At 38.4% G+C, this 20,648-nt stretch overlaps 1 protein-coding gene across 4 annotated transcripts in view; it reads left to right on the top strand.

The window, feature by feature from the left end:
- The window catches only part of CACNA2D3 (calcium voltage-gated channel auxiliary subunit alpha2delta 3), a 454,430-nt gene that overhangs the window by 349,903 nt on the left and 83,879 nt on the right, over positions 1-20,648 (top strand). For all 4 annotated transcript variants that reach the window (XM_064723753.1, XM_064723751.1, XM_064723749.1 and 1 more), the window contains 4 exons: positions 3,102-3,176; positions 13,965-14,048; positions 19,025-19,096; positions 19,332-19,393. In XM_064723753.1, coding sequence (XP_064579823.1) covers positions 3,102-3,176; positions 13,965-14,048; positions 19,025-19,096; positions 19,332-19,393 — 293 coding nt within the window. The remainder of the gene's footprint in view (positions 1-3,101; positions 3,177-13,964; positions 14,049-19,024; positions 19,097-19,331; positions 19,394-20,648) is intronic.

The following is a 20,648-nucleotide window of genomic DNA, read 5'->3' as shown; positions in this document are numbered from 1 at the left end:
CATACAAATTGTCTCTTAATTGTTTTCCATGTTCTCATTTAGTGATTTCTAAGAGGGTGGAGAAAGAAACTGACTTGTCAGTGCCTTCCAATATTCTCACATAAAAATTCCTCCTATCAATTTTAATTCTAATTTGAATACCATCAGGATTTTCCAAATGATTTCGTGGATCAATATACAGTAACTGTAAAGTTTAAATTAAACAAGAATTTGATGAAAAATGATGCATAAAAAGAGTGGCAATATTACTGATAAGGTGAATTGGAGTAAATTCCTGTGACCTGGATCCCATTAGGACAGGGCTGTGCAAACCCAGCACAGAAAGGGCCCTGTCCCAGGGCTATGGAAGAGGCAGCAGGAGACTCCACACTGGTATCAGAGCACAGGGACAGAGGCATTGCTGCCCGGAATAAATAATAGGGAACTCAGGGCACTGACCACCAAAGTTTGCTAACAGATATGTTAAAAAAATGTTATATTTCTGTGCATGCAGAAGAACTAAATTAGTAGAAGGTGGAGGAGAAAGGAGCAAAATTTGCACCTTTGCTGAATTTTGAGCAATGGACACAATCTCTGGAGCTGCCTGTAAGGAGCTGTGAGGAGAGCAAGTTTTATCTGTAGTGAGAATAGAGAACAATGTGGTGGCACCTGCAGAAATAAAAGCTTGGCTGTGCATGGCTGGATAGGAAAAGCCAGGTAACAGTGATGTTACTCCTAAATAATCTGTGAGATTTGGACATAGTCTGAATATGAGAATCTAGAAAGAGTGGGAGGCCCAAATAATGGGTATTGGAACGGAGTGAGACTGATTCAGGAAAGAACTTTTTTAAGAAGTAGTTTTCTGTGGAAGGTGATATATGATCCTTTTGCTGAATATTAGATTTTTATTTGAAGGTATGTTTTATATTGCAGGATGTACTGCAAAGGAGGATGATTACCAATATCATGCAATGCAGTTGGGTTAGTGAGATCACTTGAGTTATAACTTCCAGTCCCACATGCCCTAAACAAAGAGTCTGCAATTGCAAGAGCATAATCACCCCTGGGAGCCATTCCTGCAGAGGCAACACGTGACAGAAAATTCACACAGGGATAGAAAATGATGGTTGAACATAGAAATCTGCTGGCCTGGAATTCTCTCAGCTTGGATGAGGTGGATTTTATGCTGAGGAAGATGAATAACAGCAATAAGCTGTTTTCAGCAGTTGTTACCTTGACTAAACATCCCCAGATGTCAGTGGCAGTTTCTCCTGAGTGAGCTGGGGCTGGATTTGGTAATATTTGACTTCCATGTGACATTTTACCACAGTTAGAAAAACGTTTCTTTGTTTCTGAATCTGTGATTTAGAGACAGAATTCAAGGTTTAAAATGGCAGTGCTGCTGTAAATGGTGGCATCATTCAGATACTGCAGAGGCTCTGCAGTTTCATGCATTGCACAGAACATGATAAAAATGCTGCCCTCGATCCTGTGTAGGCCTCAAACAGGCAAATGCTTTTTTCCTGTGAAAAATACCACCCACATTTGTTTCCTTACCTGACTTGCATTGCCTGGATGTCATTCTGCAGTTATCAACACAGACAATTACACTTGAGATCTGATATTTAGCCAACAGCTCGTTCCCTTGTCACACCATAATAGTTAAAATATGTCCACTGTTATTATTTTGGTTATCCCTCCTTTATGAAGAGATGCCAAGAACATATCACCCTCTATTGCTCTCACTGAAGTTTATTGCTATAGGAAAACCACTAATTTATGAAACAATCTTCTGTGTGGCAGATACAGCTGACCATATACAACCATTCACACAGAGACACTCTAAATTAACCTGGAATGTTTTACCTGTGACCTTGCCATAAGATCCTAGTCTGGTTTATGTTCCCAGAAAATCACAGAATCCAATAAACTTGATCTCCCTTTTGCCTCTTAGAAAGGATTCTGACTTTCCTTGCTCAAGTTGCTTTGTGTCAGACAAATTCCTAAAGACCCACTTCAGCAAAGCATTTAAGAATGCTCTCAAGTTAAATAACAAGATTTAGTAGTGAGAACTGTAAATATCAAAGCAAGATAGTGCTGGACTTTCAAGTTCCTCTTTTTTTTTTTTTTTTTTTTTTTTTTTTTTTTTTTTGGTATTTAATACCTCACTGTAATTTCAGTGTAATGAGATGCTTAAATAAAAAGACACAGGATATTATATTGTCTGAAGAACTGAAAAAAATGGGTAAAGAAGGATAGGAAGATACTCTCTGCATGGCAAAAGATACATAGTGAATCTGTAGAAAAAGTCTACATTAGCAGCAAGCTTATGCAAGAAGGGATGTTTGAATGACCACATGAAGGATTTAAAGGCAGATTTGTTGCATTCAGTGGATGCAATCAGCTGTGTAATAAGCATATTGCTAAATACACCAGTATTTTTATTTAAATAAGTACAATGCTAAATTTAGGCACTGTTAGCCTCATCAAGCATCTCATTGCTCTCAAGGAATCTCCCACAGTTCCACTCAGTACAAAGATGAAAACTTAGAGGAAATTCTTTAGCAGAAATAGCTGCCTTCTGTGGCTGCAGCAGAACAGGAATTAGCAGAGCGGCTTTGTGATGGGAAGATGTAAATATCACATATGACAGGTCACTGTTGCTCTCTGTAGCTGTGCTTTCCTTATCTTTGAGTTAAGTGGTTCTTTGACAGCAAACGAAGAAAGTTGTGCACTCCTGGGAATGGGGAATTTATAATATCCCAGTCTCTCTTTGCCCTGGCCCATGTTCTGAATGCCACATGCTATGACATCTCATATATAGCTATATTTTATATGTATATATATAATAATTAATTGACTCTATCACACATAGGAGCAAGTGCCCTGGATAGCAGAGATGTGGGACAGTGTAAAATCCTGCTCTGTGCTGAATTCATCACATGGCAGATTCTCATTTGCACAAAATGTCAAGGATCTTTGCCTATATTATAGCAAAGCCCTGTGTGGATAAGGACTGGGAATGTCAGGTGCCCTGGACAGACAAATTATTGCCTGATTTTTGTTTAAGGGTTTACTGGAGACCATGCTAATCAGTATTTCTTTCTCATTTACTTTTGCAGTTAGGAATTCATGGATATGCTTTTGCAATTACAAACAATGGATATATTTTGACTCACCCAGAACTCAGGCCTTTGGTAAGAATTCTCTTTATTGATCTGTTTTATTTAGCTGCATGTGTTGCATTTGGGTTTTTTTCCAAGTGTGAATAGTCTTCATTAAAAATTAAATACAATGGAGCAGATACTTTATATTGTTTCATAACCCATCATAGTTCTTGGTAAATTTACCTCTGGAAACAACACTTAGCATGAAAAAAACCCTAGGAAAATAAATATACAACTTGCTTCTGCAAAAGATGCAGACCTCCATTACTGCGAAATAGCAAAGACAAAAATTGCTATAATTATGTTCATTTTACATTGAAATGGAATGTTGGAATGCTCTAGTGCTGTGTAATAACCCCTATTTGTCATGCTAAAGTGTTAAAGTTAATTTAATATATGTGCAGAAATTTCAATAAAGCATATTTTTAAGCAAAATAGGAGCACTGGGGATTTTCTGTACTAAAAGAGAAATAGCAGCAATTTTTACCTTTAGTTCCCCCTTATCATCTTGTTTGCACTAATCGCAGCAAGAAAAATAAAGTCACTGTTTTGCAAATGTTTATCAAGTTAACACCCCGGAGGGCTGGTGCATTCCTGGTTGCATCATTGTTTAGGAAGAGCCCTGCCAAGTGTTCCATCACCACTGGCTCCCAGCAAAGCACTGGCATTGATGGTCCCACTGCTGTGGCCACATGGCTGCCACATGTGCTCCTCATGCAGGATCTCCAATGTCCAATCTCAGCAGTATTTCAGTAGAAAACAGAAATATTAACCGGTTGGATAATTTAATTTGAAAATAAAATTATTGACAAGCATGATTTATTAAGTCATTAGCATATCTGAGGTCTTCACCAAGCAAAGGAATTTTTCTTTCTAAGATATAGGCTAGGAATTACACACTAAATTAACATTTATATTTGCACTTAGTTTGGTTTTTAACTGGAACTTAGGAAAAGTGCAACAAGGATGTTTCAATGGGTAAATCTGACATCCCAGGTTTGCAAGCCACAGGAATGTATTTAAATTTAAACTTCTCTCTCTACATCACAAAAGTCTGATCACTCTTGTCTTTGCTGTAGTAGTCCCTTTCTTTTTGGGCAAATTACTTATTTTAAATTATTAGTATTTATTCAGTGTATAATAAATATTTTGTAAAACAGAAGGTAATGAGCTCCAGGCACTGTGGACAGCTCTAAGGCTGACAGAGGGTCTTACCCACTCCCTAATTTCTGATGTTTTGCTTTAGTGAGGTAAAGGTTGTTTTGCTGTAACTATCCCTCACCAAGGGTACATCTTGAAGGCACTTACTTCATTACCTTATACAAAGGAATCTCTTTTTAAAATCAAAATGTTGGGCAGGAGCCCATAAGCTGTCAGCTAGGGGAACTCATTGTGATATATTCATAGTCTGTGCATTTCAGGTTTTTGGAAGAGTCATTTTTACCTCTGGGTTCTGTCAGTGGTGGGTAATGAGAGTCTTCTGTTGACTTCAGTGGAGTTTTTGAGAGTGAAGTGATTGCTGGCCTGGGCCCTTGGTTTAATATTGCAAGCCAAATCCTGATACCATTGTCATATTCCATGGAATTTGTCACAATAATTATGTGAAAATAGGCCATAGATCTGGAATTAGATAATTTACTAAAGATACTCTCAAAAATTATTTCTGTCTTGGATTTACATTCAAGTCTCATTGATTGCTGACTTGATCCACTCTGATTTATCCTGTTGTTATATTTTCCAGCAGGGATGTAAAACTAGAATATTACTGAATTCCTGAGTTCCTAACGCCATATCTATTAGTTCTGGAGCTGATGTACTGCTTTTTAAGGAACTGTCTTGTGGGACCCAGAGCAGAGAGGCAGGATAGCAAACAGCACAGAATGCTTCCTGCTGCACCAGATTTTTATCTAACACTGAGCAGTGTTTGTAATCATTAAGCTGGCTGCATTTTTGTGCTGATTATACTATTGGGTTTATATTTAAAAATGCTTTTCAGGGAGACTTATTCTCTTGATTTTTCTGCTGGTTTTTGAATAAACTTGGCTTTTGGTGAGGCTGACAGGGTGGGTGCTCACGGCTGGGTTGCAGGAAGGAAGGCACTCCCTGAATCCTGAGCTGGATTCTTCTGCTGGTTTTTAGAATCACCTTGGCTTTTGGTTAGGCTGATGGGTTGGGTGCTCATGGTTGGGTTGCAGGGAGGAAGGTGCTCCCTGAATCCTGAGCTGCTGCTGCTGCGTTCTTCTGCTGGTTTTTGAATCAGCTTGGTTTTTGGTGAGCCTGATGGGTTGGGTGCTCATGGTTGCGTTGTCGGAAGGGAGAGGAAGGTGCTCCCTGAATCCTGAGGTACTGCTGGATTATTCTGCTGGATTTTTTTAATAAACTTGGCTTTTGGTGAGGCTGACAGGTTGGATGCTCATGGTTGGGTTGCAGGGAGGAAGAGGAAGGTGCTCCCTGGGTCCTGAGGTACTGCTGGATTCTTCTGTTGTTTTTTTGAATAAACTTGTCCTTCAGTGAGGCTGATGGGTTGGGTGGCAGGAAGGAGAGGAAGATGCTCCTTGAAGACTGAGCTGCTGCTGGATTCATCTCCTGGTTTTTTGAATAAACTTGACTTTTGGTGTGGCTAACAGGTTGGGTGCTCATGGTTGGTTTCCAGGGAAGAGAGGAAGGCGCTCCCTGAATCCTGAGCTGTTGCTGGATTCTTCTTTTGGTTTTTTTGAATAAACTTGTCTTTTGGTGTGGCTGACGGGTTGGATGCTCGTGGTTGGGTTGCAGGGAGGAGAGGAAGGGGCTCCCTAAATCCTGAGCGGCTGCTGGAGCAGCCCCAGCCTTCAGCTCTGCCTCGGAGCTTCCACCGGCCACCGTCCCACAGAGGGACCAGAAAGAACCTTTTGGCTCGGTTCCTCACAAGACATTCGTGGGGCGATGAGTGGCGCCAAAGGAGCCAATAAAGCGGGGCAGAGGGAGCGCGGCCCCTCAGGAATGGCCCCGGTGACACGGGCCCGGCCCGCGGGTGCAGTGCGGGGCCGCGGCCGGCAGGTGGCGCCGCAGCTCCGCGCAGGCCGCTGCCCCCGCCGGGGCCGCCCCCGCAGCCCTTCGTGATCAACGGGATTGTGCCCTGTTTTCTGTTTATTCCTTTCTTCCTTTTTATTTTTAAATTTTAATTTTATTTTTGTCACATAGCTGAAGAGCATCCATTGCACATTTCCCTTTTTAAGTCTCCTTTCCTACCAAAAGCACCCCATTAGGAGCGCCATAGACTACACCTGATGGGAAAACCCCTTTTTCTAAATACTGCTTTAATACATCAGAATGCCTCTATATGCTGAGCTTGACTAAAAGTCTATATTTTTACAGAGGGCTGCTTTATTTTCCACGAGAGAATATTTTCAGTCGTGTGATGTAATTTGTAATTTTATATTCTCTTGAAAACCTCGATCTACTGCTAATTTAAAAAGTAATAAATTGTTTGGGAGTTCAAAACTGAATTTTCAGTTTTTTCATAATTTAGTGTGTGAGGCTCCTCACCCGTCGTGAAATGTGCACGTGAGGACGCAGTCTTCCTCATTTGTGATCATGGCAGATTTAATCTGCTTTTCAGGAGCCTCTTAACACTTGAGGTGTGTGCCAGGTGTTACACTGTTAGATTTTAAAATGAAAATATGTCATGTTGATGATGTTACAGTTTGCCAAAGAAACGAGTTTAGTGAATGCAAAGGAAAATACTTGTTTTACTGCCCTTAAAAACAACCTTAACCTGTCTAACCTTAATTGTGGTTAATTGCCCATTACTGCCACTGTCACTCTGCAGTCTGGTAAAGGTTGGTGCCAGAGGAAAACTGCTTTCTTAGGGAAGTGTAGTGGGACTGCAGAGAAATTAAGGAATGTCCCTGGAAGATGAGTGTCAGCCACAGTCACAGATCAGCGCCATGTGAACCTTATCTGGTGTTAGGGGTTTGTGCTGCTGCCTCTCAGCCCTAATGTTTGCATGGTTTTCAATAAATAATAGCAAGGTTGCTACCAGGTTTTATGAAGTTTGTGGCTTTTTTTGATTCATAGTTAGCAATGGGATTTGTGTTTTTGTTCAGGGAGTGGAACAGGATTTGGTTTTTTTCAGTAATTACTAGGGCAGAATACTCAGAGTTCCTGAACAAGGAGCCTGAGTTTCTTAATTAAAGAAAATATGCATTTAAAGACAAATGCATATGTTCTTGAATAAAATTGCATCTTTTATTTATGTTCTACCATTTCAAAAATAAATCAGAGGTTAAAAATGTGTTCCGATTTATGAATTAATCTAATGACATCTCTGCTTACTAAAGATTTTGTAATATATGTATTATATTATTATTATGATTATATGATTTTTGTGATATATGTATTATTTAAATCAAAATCCTCTGTCTCGGAGAAGATTGAGACATTTGTTCTTACTCTCAAAATAAGCTCTGTAAGACTTGTAATGGGGTTTATGACTGGCTGTTTGTGAATGCTCTTACCAAAGTAAATGAATTTAACTGATGCCTTTCTATACAAGGATGCACATCTTTAACTTGATCAGTCTTGACAGGGAAAGTTACACCTAAAAATCAAAGCTTTGTGTAATATTTCAGTGCCTTCCCCAAAATATGTTGGTGGTTCAGGTGCCTGAGTTCGTTCCCATTTCATCCTTAGAATGGGAACTGTCACCGTGTGTTGCATTAAGCTGAAGGACCTGCAGTGTTTGAAGATTCTAGATCAGTATTAAGTCTTTTGTAGCTGTAAATTTCGAGAAAATTTGTTTCTCCTAATATAGAAAACCAGAGAAATCCGAGTGTCAGGGGAAACATTAATGCCCCACTTAAGCAGTGTTAGCCTTTCAGAAGCAGCAAATCTCATTTCTCTCTGGGGAGTCCCGCCTGGAATGTGAGATAACCTACACTTACCCTTGCTTTATTCATTGACTCCATAAAACTCTACAGCTGTAGCTGACAGCAGAATATTTAAATGATTTGAGCAGTGTAAATGCCTCACGTTCATTTAAATAACTGAAGAATTCAATCACTTGAATGCCAATGATTATTCCTATTGGAGTTTACATTTCAAAAAAGACAGCCCATCTGAATCCCTGTGAGAGCATTAAATTGCTATCTAATTAGAAGTGCAAAATTACATATATTTAAAAGATAATTAAAGGTTTGAAGGCTGTTGAATAACTGGTTGTACATATAAATGAATCACTGAAAATTTGTTAGCAATATGCGAAGCTTTCTTTTATTCTTTGCTTTCAGCTTTGAAGTTAGGTATAACTGAGCTCATGGGTTTAAGTCTGGTAGTATTAAGATAAAGGCAGATGTTTTTAATTATTTCTACTCGAACCCCAAATAATTATAAGCAGCTGCCAGTTTTACATAATCCCGAATGATAAATCCCGAGAATGCAAATAAAATCCCAAACAGAGGGGTTGTTTTCTGCAGTGGAGTAAATCACATCCATGTTTCTGTGATAATTGTCTGCAATCCACCTGAGAACCTGAGCTCAGCTGATGAACTCCTTGGCCAGGCTCAAGGTGTGGGACTTAAAGCTGGTATTTTTTGTTGACTTTTAATTCACTATGTATATTTCCATATTGCTTTATCATTTTAAACATTACTGCACTGTTTGAAAAGCAAACACATATTAGGAGAGTGAGTAGACAGAGTTAGTTAATACATATTAGTTAATACATGTTAATACAAGTCTTGTATTAATAGTTAAGACAAGAACTATTTTCTTCTATTGTTTTGCTAGCAAGTTCTCCTGTGTACATGGCACATCTAATAGTTCCTACTTTTTCTCTGCCTGGAAACTTAGAATTAAATTATTCTCTTTTCCTTAGCAAATTACATGGCTCCTGTTTTCAGCTTCTCTTTGCAGTATTTGTGCAAATTTTATAGTGCAGCAATTTTTCACTACCATCTGGCATGGAGAATCAATCCAAAATCACTGGTTTTACTACCAACCATAACCTAGGAACTTCTGGATTAACATCTCAAATAATAGGCTGGTCATGAAAATCTGTCTTTGGACAGGGAAGTTGTTTTTCCTATTTTCTTAACAGAATCCATTACCTTTTTTAATATTAAACCAAGGAGGTTTGTGTCTTTGTGAGGATTGAAACAAACTTTGTTTTTTGACTGAACAACTATTAGTGTTCTACAGATCCAGTGCTAAGTGCAGATCAGTAAGAAATCATTTGAAGTTGCAGACTGGATGGAAACTGTGAAACTAAAGTATCACAAATGACAAACCAGGACCATGTGAGCAGAGGAAAAAGTATTCCAAATGAAATAAAGAACTTAAAGGGCAAGCAGCAGTGATTTAGATTAAGATGCTTCTTCACACGTATCTCCAGGCAGAATGTTTAGAGCTAAGTAGCACAGGGAGAATGAAAGCTCAGTCACTGGAGGTGATGTTGTATTGTCAGGTTATAGGCAGGTGAAGCAGGGAAGGGGATTTTTCACTACTGTTGATGGTTTGTTTGTTTGTTTGGGTTTTTTGTTGTTTCATTTGTTTGTTTTTAAATCACACTTTCCCCTTGCACAGTGGGAGCAGTGGGACAGAGCAGCAGCTCGTGCAGGGAGGGCTGGTGAAGCTCTTGGATGTTGCAGTAACCATGGGATGTCAGGTCTGAGGCAATTTCCACCCCAAGAGCTGCAGCTTTGTGACAGTCACAGGTACCCCAGACAATAAATTTAGTGTGCAGTTTGAGAGAAGGGGAGATGCTGAAAAACTGCCCAGACCAGGGAATTGCAAATAAGACAGTGCTTCCAACCTCTGCCTGTTTATTTAAAGCTGCATGGAAAAGTGTGTAATTTTAGTTAATTGTGCTTTTCCTCTGATATTTTTTCATTCAAGATTTCCTATCAGACTTTGTAGATAAGAATACCTTTGTACGATGGCTTAGTGCAAGTTAGTTATAGAAATAATTATATTGTGCACAATTGTATTATGTAGAATTCAATCTCAGCAAAGTGTATTTTCTTGTCTCCTCTAAACAAAAGAAAAAGGGGTCATTCTCAAAGGCTGATGAGATTAATACACCTGATGAGATTAATACATTTTCCACATTTTGAAATGCTAATTCCAAAAGCTGAAACTTCATTGCATGATGCTATGTTTTAAAATTGGAGGAGTTTTTTCAGTACCTAATCCCTTACTTTTGTACACATTAGTAGTTTGGCAATGGAGAGTTATTCCTTGGAATTATTTTACCTCTCTAGGTTTTGCTTGTTTTTTAGTAGGTGCTTTTCTCATGGATGATTTCACATTGTGGCTTAGAAAGTTCATTAAAGGCTGGTGATGCTTCCAAGGCTGCTATCACAGCAACTTCCTCTCTCCCACCTCCCCATTATCCAGATGGAGCACGTCTGAGAAATTCCAATCACCTTAGACCCAAGATTGCAGCTGTTAAGATGGAGCTTGCTCTGTCCTTGATCAGATTGCTCCACTCTGACTCTATAAACACGTGGCTGGTCATATTCAAGGCAGATGGTTTGGGACTGCTTGTGTTAATAAAAATAAAAAGAAAATCAAAGCAAAGAGTTTAATGGCACATGTAAATGGTTGTGTACAGGGTGGTGAAAAAGTGGTTGAGTCTTTAGCAACACACATCACATGTTGTTTGAATCATCCAATACTGTAAGAGTCTGGCCCAGTCTCAAACAAAAGATACTGAGTAAGATATGATAAAGCTAATTGTAATGGAAAAAGCAAATCATGAGTTTTTCTCACAAACAATAAGTTAGAACCATCCTGTAGTTTTGAGCAGACCAAAAGTTTCTTCTTTGGCAGTCCAGATATTTAACACTTTTCAGTATCTTTTTTTTCCCCTCCCTGAGGTTTAACTGCTATATAATATCACCTCATATTTTGTATAAGCCAAAGATTAGCAGCACACCTTTTAAATCTAGCTCTTTTTCTCCTGTACTTAATTCAGAGTAATTTGGTAGAATTCCTAGTTTCTATCTTTCCCAATGTGTCCCTTAATGATTTTTTTCAATGCTTTATGGTAATCTTGCAGATGGGTTTGGCTTCAGGCTTAAATCAGCATTTTATACTTTACCCAGGAGCCCCAGAGATAAAAGGTTAGATTAGGTTTGCTACCAGAGAAGAAGATCTAGATGAATGCTATTTTTAAAACCTGAGGAATTGCTTCAGTGTCCATGAATAACTTTTACTAAGAAATTAGCTAAGCAATAAAACCAGAAAGAAGCTGGAGGAGAATGGACTTGTCAGCATTACATTTATGAAATATTTTATATCTGATCTGCCTGCATTGGTGTTTGATGCCCTGTTTACATAAGCATAGTGTAAATTTACTGCTGGGAATAAGGTGATATTTTCATGAAGATTATTAGTTCCTGTCCTAAATGCATTTAAGTGCACTTGCAATTTCTTTTGAATGCTTATAGAGCCTGACTCTTGCTTGACCATTGGGATTTTGGCTTTGTGTCTACTTTTATGAATTTTTAAGACATGAATGCTTCTGATTCTTTTCTGAAGAACTTTGGATGTTTTATCCAGATCTTCATTTGTTTGCTTTTGGTTTCTGCTCTCTGAGTGCAAGGTGTGGAATCTATATGATTAAAATAAATACAAGCCCCATAATATGATGCTAATTGTTTGCCTTGGGTTTGAAGCCTGCTTCTGCTGTCAGACACACAAGATCCAGTTTTCTTGTCCTAAATAAGGATCTGCATTCTCTGTCTGAGCATGCAGTATAGCCCAGAAGCTCTCCAACATCTGTGAGGGAGGATGTAATTAAACATTGGAATCAGTACAGGAGCTGTTTGCTCTACTCAGATGATCCCAGCTCATGTCTTTGTAACACTGTTCAGCCCTCAGTATTTCAGAGCTTGACTGTAACCATTTCTATTCTAGAATGACTGAATCAGATCAAACATTTATTCAGTTAATTGGTGCAGCCACAGAGAATAGATGTAGTTTCTCCCTGTGAAGATTAAAGATAATATTGATGTAGCTGTAGCCATAATGAAAGACTTGAAAAATCCCAGCTAGAGAAATCAAGCCCTAGTAATGAATGGGATGTTATCCTCTCATATGTTATTTTGAGATTTAATTATATTGGCTGCAAATTTTGTACTTCAGTATTTGGGTACAGTTATCTCTCTGGCTATCAGGGCTGTCACAGAGCAAAAATTAATTGTAGGACTGAGCTGCCTGAATTCAAAATCTGGAGTATGAGCACGTGCTGAAAGCAGAAGTTCTTTACATCTCTCTACCCACCTGTTGAATAGTAGAAGAGAAGAAGTAGACAACCTTGTTACAAGAACAATGGGTTTTAGCAGAGGGCAAGGAAAGCACATGAAAATACTTTTCAATTGCATCTGCATCCCTTCTCAGAACTTACACCAACAGAGTTACTGGGAATTTTTTATGCAAAAGAATGAGAATTCTTGGGATTTTATCCCACAGAATTTCCTGAGAGAACTGTCTGTAAGAAAAACTGGAGTATCCAATTTTTTATGAGCAAAAATTAAGGAAGCTCACTCAAGCCTATGCTGGGAGACACTTTACAGTGCTAAATCTCAAAATCTCTGTGTTAATATGTTATATTTGATATTTTTAAAAGTTTCCTGTTCAGGAAGATTTTTGTTGCTCCTATTATTAAGTATTGTAGTCTACAAAAGCAACTGTGGGATTTTTAATTCACAGAGGAGAAAGGATGGGAAAAACCTTCTCAAAGCTCAGAGAGCAAGGCTTTCCCTTGGTCTGCAGAACGTGATTGAAAGTGCCTGCACTGCTGGCTGTGGTGATGAATTGCTTGTCTCACACACTGACAGGTTTGCTTTATGGTGTAGCTGGTCCTGGCCTGAGGGAGGAGAATCAACCATATATATTGCCTTGCAGGTACAGCTTCAATCCTTCTGTGGTGCTGCTGAGGAGTCACAAAAGCAATTTGGGGATATTTCACACATCACAATGTCTCCTGTCATACCTCATAAAGAGACTTGTGGTTTCTCCTGATAAAAGACCAGATTTCACATTATGCCAATCCTCTCCCAAATTTACTCTTCTTTTCAAATGTAGGCTTCTAATTTTACTTATCCAGTCAGATTCTTTATTCTTCCTAAGTACTTCTGTCTTCCCCTGGGCCAGGTTTGTGTGGTTGCACTAAGAAGCTGATTTTGAATGTTCAGCAGAGGGCAGAATTTCCCACGTTATAAACACCTCGGTGTCAAATTAATTTGTCACGAGAATGTTTATTTTAAATGTGCCATTTACAGCGTAACAGTGAGGAGTGATAAAACCCCTACATTATCATTATTACTGTGTTACTTTTCCCCATGAAGTTGTAGATAAAATGAAATATCAGCAAATGCTAACACCATACTTCCCAAAGACTTGCATCTTATCTTGTTTGAAGTGAAATGGGTAAACATTTTGTTGATAAGATTACAGTAAATATAACTTCCTGTACAGCTGAAAGAGCCAGTTGGAGATATTTAACATAAACTTCAACATCGAAGGCCTCGTGCATTTTCCATCTGGGGAGAAGAAGATACAACAGCTGAGTTTGATCCCCCTGTGTGTCCATCAAGAAAAGCTCTGCATCATGGCAAGACATGATGCAAATAATCATGAGTTTTAGGTTTGTGATTCACAGGGAGCATTTATGCAGCAGTATGGTGCACTTTGTGGGAATCAAGCTACCTACTGCTAAATGTATTGCAGACCATCAGCATGCATTTAGAATTTTTTTTAATCTTCTGATGTGAAAATCTTCTGTTGTGCAAATAAAATGGGATGTGCTAATTATTCCACCTTTTTTTGTACCAGTATGAAGAGGGGAAGAAACGAAGAAAGCCCAACTACAGCAGTGTGGATCTTTCTGAGGTGGAGTGGGAAGACAGAGATGATGTGGTAAGTGATGGGTTTTAAAACCCTGTCAGAAGATATTGTTCCGTCCCACTACTGTACCTGGAAACTGTTTAAGTAGTCATTAGAGAGGCCACCTGACTGCTCTTTGGCAGGGAAGGACAATAGACCCTTTTATTTAATTCAGAATTTTATAACTGTTTTGCATTGCTTCTTCCTTATGTATGCATACACCACAAACACAGACTCTTTGTATTTTTGGTAAAACTCATCACCCTTGCAGTCTCCACACATCCCATTGTGTATTTGTGCTGGATAGCAAATATAGCACCAGAAACAGGAATAGAATGTCTCCTCGGGGCTGGCCCAGACAACTGATGAAACTCAGAAATTAGCCTAACTTCTTTCCATGAGATCCTTTTTTCCTTAATGGAAGTAATGGGAGGGTTTTACTTACTGTACGAAGATGAATAAAAAAAATTGGATTCTTTGACTTATGTGCAGAGCAGAGTTTCACTCCAAACTCTAATTTCAGACACATGGGTAGCTGTAGGAGCAGGAGTTCTGTGTCTATCACACAATGCTTTCCATTAACCTAATTTTTCAGTGCCCCATCTACTCTGTAGTTTGCTGTTTATCTTATTCTTTCTTACCTTTCAGGCTTAGCCTTTTCTGCAGTACTGTATCAAAAGCTTTCCTTATGTCCATGACTTAACCTTTGCCTGTTCCTTCTGTCACTTCCTCCATAAATCTGATTTGTTAGGCATGATCCGTTTTGTGTGAATCTGTGCTGACTGTCCCTAATTAAATCGTAACTTTCCAGGTGTTCACCTTTCTGTCCCGTAATTTAGTTTTTCCCAGAAGGTCCCTCCTGCCAAAGTCACGACTGCATGTCTGTATTTTTCATAGATGTCTCCTGGATCCCTTCTCAAATATCAGTGCTATGCTTGCTCCTCTCAAGTCCCTCGTACCTCTGCTTTTCCAGAGAGGTTTGAATGCATCCACTGAAGGTTCCCATATTTACTGTGTCGTGTCCTTCCGAAATCTGGGATGGATCACGTACAGCAGCCCCTGGAGTCTTGTCAGTCTTCAGATGTCCTAATTTCTTGATCTCTGTCCTGACAGAAGTCTGTATTTTCCTTCTCCCTTACAAAATATATATCTTGCATTCCCTGCTCTCTCCACCCCCTTGGTGAATAGTGCAGCAGTTCATCTATGTTTCAGGCAAGGTCTGTTTCACCAGGTGATAGATTGTCCTCAGCCTCTCCTCAGAGGCCACTTCACTTCCTAAGCTGCAGTTTTGTGCTGGAGTGCACACACAAACTTTTTCAGCGTTTTTATGGCTTTGTGTCATTTTCTATGCACACACTATTTAAGGTTTCCTCATAAGATTTTCAAATATTGTAGCAGCCTTCTGCAATCTTGCCAATCTCATTGGCCTCATGGTTTATACCCTGCTTTTTCTCTTAACTTTGATCCTTTATTATTCAACCAGTTTCTCTGCTAATGACCTTTAAAATCTCCTCTGTCCTTTCAAATGTTATTGTTGTAGTAACACACAGATTTTAAACCTTCAGGATTTTTCTTCTTTAAACCTTCATGGGTTTTCTTATTGTTATTTTGCCTTGGTTTGTTTTCTTTTTTCCTTCATATTTCTTCCATTACTTCCTCTGCTTCATTTTCCATTTTTTAATCATATCTCAGTAGAAGTTCAGTGATTCAGATAATGGGACATTGTGCTATTTCTGTGATATTGAAAGTCAATTTTTATTTATAATTGAGATTCTACCTGAGTACACATGAAAGTCCAGATTCAGTTTTCTCTGATTGAGACCCATAAATGCCATCACTTTTTCTGAATATGTCTTTAAAAATTGAGCTTTGTCTTATCTGAAGGCTGCAAAAATTTTATTTCACATTTTGATGAAAAATATATACATACACTTAATCTGAATATTTCTTTCACCTACAAAATGTTTCTTAAAAATGAGTTTTTAACTGTAACACAGAAACAAGCTACACGTAGCTATGCTTCACCCAAGGCCTTGGATTTGATGTTCTTGATTTTTTCCAAGCTTGAGTAGTAAAGCATTGTTTATTCAACTGCAGAGGCAAAGAATTCATGTATTCATATAGCTGCTTTTAATAACATAGACTACTACTGGTATATTTTTCTCCCATGAAACACTTACGTAGAAGCTGATTAAGACATTTTCTTACTTTTTGCCACATTAATTTCATGGTTGCATAGTTTTCCCAGAATACAGAATGATCTCATACTGCAGCAGTGAAACTGAGTTGTTAGGAATTGATTGAAAGATATTTTGTTGAAGGAGCAATAATGCTTATTACTCTGAAAGGTGAAGACATGGGTTTTCTTCAGTGATCCAATGAGGAAAAGGTGGCCAAACTAAGGTTAGAATTTTTTTCGCTGTGAAATATTGTTGTCATAAATATATCAGCTCATTTTCCAGTTTAACAATACCTGCTATCTTGCTGTTAAGGCATTTTATTAGAAACAGAGATTTTAGCATGAGCTTGTTAAGTTAACAGTGTCTTCCAGCAAGGTTTGCAAATATACAAAGAGGAGAAGTTTCAATTTGGATAGAAACCTTTTTCTCATTAACTCACCTAAAATTCTTCTGTTGTAATTTCTAGCTGAATGAAATAATTTTTTTCCAAATAAAAAAAAAGAACATGAATGAATGTTTGGGGGCTTGAAGCCAGCTGAGGCAGTGCTTATTTTATGCATTTGAGGAGGGAGATGAAACTGCAGAAGAGCTGAGAAACCAGATTACAAAGCCAAGAAATGCAATCACAGCAAGCAGGGGAAAAAAAAAAAAAGAGAAGAGTAAAACTCTAAATCCCACATGCAGGCTTGATCTTAAACACTACTGAGAGTTTGGAGATCCTTTTAGTAAATCTATGACTTGCCTGAGGCTTGTGGGAGGAATGGGTCTTGGACAACGACAGGCACCAATAGGAAAAAAATGAAAACCATGTTAAAGATAAATGAAACTGTTCTGTAAATGTTAGAAAGTAGATGGTTAATTAAGACCAGCTCTCCAAGTCCAAAACCACAAAACTTAAAATAGGAAACTATTTCCAGAATTGCCTATTATGTATTGTTAAAAAAATCTACAGTAAAATATATGCTTTATTATATATATGCCTCCAGCTAAAAATTATTCTTTTACACTCACTGACAGAGGAGTAAGACTGTTAATTCAAATCTAGATGCCCTAGAATTAAATTTAAAGAGCTGCAAAGTTTGCAGTTTTTGATAAGTCAGCCATGCTCAACTTGTTTGTGAGAATAAAAATAGATATTTCACTGGCAAGTTTGGTGATTCTCTTTCCCCTCCATATTAACTCAGCCTGCAGAGCACATTGACATTTGTCTTCACAATTTCTCTTTAAAACTGAACTGAATTGCTCAATCTGGCATGAGGTGCCAGGAGATATTTAGAACAGGAGATATTTATTCAGCAGGAACATGATGTCCAAAATTGTGTTTAGATAGATAGGCAATAGAAGAGACATAAAAATGCTCATTTTGCCAATATTTTTCTGCATTTTAAACGCTAAATTGATTTGTAATAGTGGAATTTTCAAATTGTAATGAAAATTACAGCTGTGAAAGATCTATAGGTACTTTTTCCCACAAAAAGCAAAATAACTCAAGTCTTCCATTAGTAAATCTAAGAATGTTCAAATTAAATATTTCCATTTATGCATGGTGTAACTGTTAAGGAGCAACTTTTTCATTTCTTCCCTGAAGTGAACTGATGAATAGGCAAATTCAAAACCTGAAGGTTGAGGACTTCTCAAAACCCCTGTCTTGTCTTTCCTCAGTTTTAGCCCAGAGACCCCGTCCTCATCCTTGGGGACACTGATGGTCATTTTGGCTTACAGGCCTGGGGGATGGCTGTTGGGTTTTTTAAATCTTTTCACCATCATGGCGCGTTCATTTTTGAGAGAGGCTGTGTGTCTTTTGGTAGAAAGGCAGGGAGTACCGAGGTGTGCCAAGGGCAGAGTTTTTAGGGATGATAGACCAGAGACTTGGCAGCTCCCAGGTTTGGGAGCCTGTAGGTCATGTAGAAAGAAAAAGTTACAGGAAAAGTGTGTGTTTGCAGTGGTGATCTCAAAAGCAACAGATTGAACTTGCAGAGCAGCAGCTAAATCATTGTGTATAAACCCTTTTCCATTTGTTTTCTGTTTTCCCTAGCTTCTCTGAATTTTTGGCTTATAAAGCAATGAAACACATTTTTGAAGGGGATTTAAAATGTCTTTTGGAAGACATGGAGAGGTCCAGGCCAATTGTTAAATCTGTGACTGGCCTAGGACTCCACTACAGAGCTAAAATTCAACACCTTTCAAGGGGTGCCTGGACACCAATGGACAACTAGAGGGAATTGAGAAGCACTCTGGCGTTGTCTTCCCCCTGGATCATGCTACTGATACAATGGGCTTCCATTCTGGTTTTCATGGCCTAGTGCTAGGTTTTGATGCAGTTAGGATAATTTTTCTGGTGCTCATTAAGGATGCAGCCCAATGTAGATTCTTAAGCAGAATAAATAGTGTAAGATAAGGGTTTTTTACTCTTTTTATTTTCTTGTTATCTGTGTCAGTGTTGATGTATTTAAACACTGGTCTAACCAGTTAAATCCAGCTAGGAATCTAGTCCTTGCCTTGCCATGCAGTAAATACAGAATAGTAGTCACACTTTTCATACTAAATAAAATCCAGGTTACTACACAAAAAGGTATTTTACTATGAAGGATGCTGAGAACTCCTGTCTTATATACTTCAGCTTGAAATAGTATGGCAGGAGCCTTGGCCTATACAGTCACTAATAAAATCTGTAAATGGGTTCTCCAGTGTGTAGTAGAATTATTGGAAAAGAAGGATTGAAGAAAATTGAGTGCTACTTAGGCCAGATGAATTTACTGGAGAGTTCAGAGTTTAAAGGATTACAGCAAAAGTAAATAAAGGAATTGACACACAGTTCCTTCGTTTCAGCTTCGAAATGCAATGGTGAACCGGAAAACAGGAAAATTCTCCATGGAAGTGAAGAAGACAGTGGACAAAGGGGTAAAATGTCTATAATAGTATTCTAACTAAATATAAAGCAAGCAGATAATTTTTAAAATATTTTTAAGGTTGCTATAAATATGGTTCCATGCCGTATATATATATTTTTTTACTCACTAAATGTAAACTTTGCTTCTAATTATGTCAGTGACTAACCACTTGATCTTTTATACATTTCTTACAGCAAACTAACTTCTTCCCCTCTCTCCTTCTGACTTTCTTGTTGCGAATCTAGAAGCGGGTCCTGGTGATGACAAATGACTACTATTATACAGACATCAAGGGTACTCCATTCAGGTAGAGCCGGCCATAATAAATGGACGCTTCACCCAACTCATTGGATTTGTGCTTATACAGACCCTGTGAACTCATTAAAAGCTCATCAGCAAAGGCTGACAATGAAATATCCCTGGACAATGCTGAAAATAGCAAGGAAAAGGAGCCTACCAGCATTCCTTTCAGCTTTTCCAGGGATGGAAAGTTTGTGCAAGCTCACACAGGCAAAGTCCCAGTATTTGTCATGGCTTACGTTTCATTGAAAAAATATTCAGTTGAGGTTTACGTTGAACGAAAGGCTTTCGCAAGTACTTGGAGAGCTATAAATACTATAATCCATTTAAGTAACTACATCTTGAGCCCCATTTTATTATTTTTTTCCACAACAAGAATGTAATGTAAAACGAGATAGTATTTCACTTCCAATTTGAGGTTTGGATGATTTTTTTTCTCTGAACGACCTTCAGTGGATTTCTGTAACTAAAACCAAGTAAGCTGGTAGTTTTTGCATGTATTTTAGGAGGAAAAAAAAGGAAAGGAAAAACAGGTAGTCACTTCAAAAATGCTCATATTTGAACTAGAAATAATCTGCTAACAAAAGAGCCCCAACTGTACTTTGCACTTGAGGCAGGAGTTTGGCAGTTGTGATACTCAAATGAAATTTTCTTCAGTGGAAGAGTTTCACATAACTTGAGCTGCATTACCACACAGAGAAACTATAGGCACATTTCTCTGACCTCTAATGCATGTTAAAATTTACTGATGGGTGATAATACTCAGTGGTTTTTTTTGTTTTGTTTTCATGTTGTGGAGTTGTTTTCTGACTGCTGTTTGTTTTTCTTTTTTGTTTGTTTTCTTTGGCACTGGCGTCTTGCACTATTAGGTAAACAGAAATCGGGCTATGTACATGCGTGTAGTGTGAGTTATGGTGCTAAGAACAGAAGTATAGTTAAGAAAATTCCTTTTTCAACATGGTATGTGTCTCGTTTTGGATTGTTGTGTAGATTTGGGACAACTGCACACTGTAGTGTCAAAGATGTTTAGTGTTCAGCCCTTTCCCAGACTGAGCTGTTGATTGTGGCTTGTGTGCTCTTGGATTTGGTGCCTTTCCATGTACTTCAAGTACTAGCCCATGAATTTGCAGTCTTGCTGATTACTGCAGATTCCTAGCTCAGGATAATCCCCTTCAATGAATGAATGAATGCCAGAAGGTATTCTGTGTTTGTGTTCAATAGCAAGAGGCATGGGATCCCCCAGCCACTTCATTAAACTTGGA

The sequence above is a fragment of the Zonotrichia leucophrys genome, chromosome 12, assembly GCF_028769735.1.
Source record: "Zonotrichia leucophrys gambelii isolate GWCS_2022_RI chromosome 12, RI_Zleu_2.0, whole genome shotgun sequence".
NCBI lineage: Eukaryota > Metazoa > Chordata > Aves > Passeriformes > Passerellidae > Zonotrichia > Zonotrichia leucophrys.
This window is presented reverse-complemented; position numbering and strand designations above follow the sequence as displayed.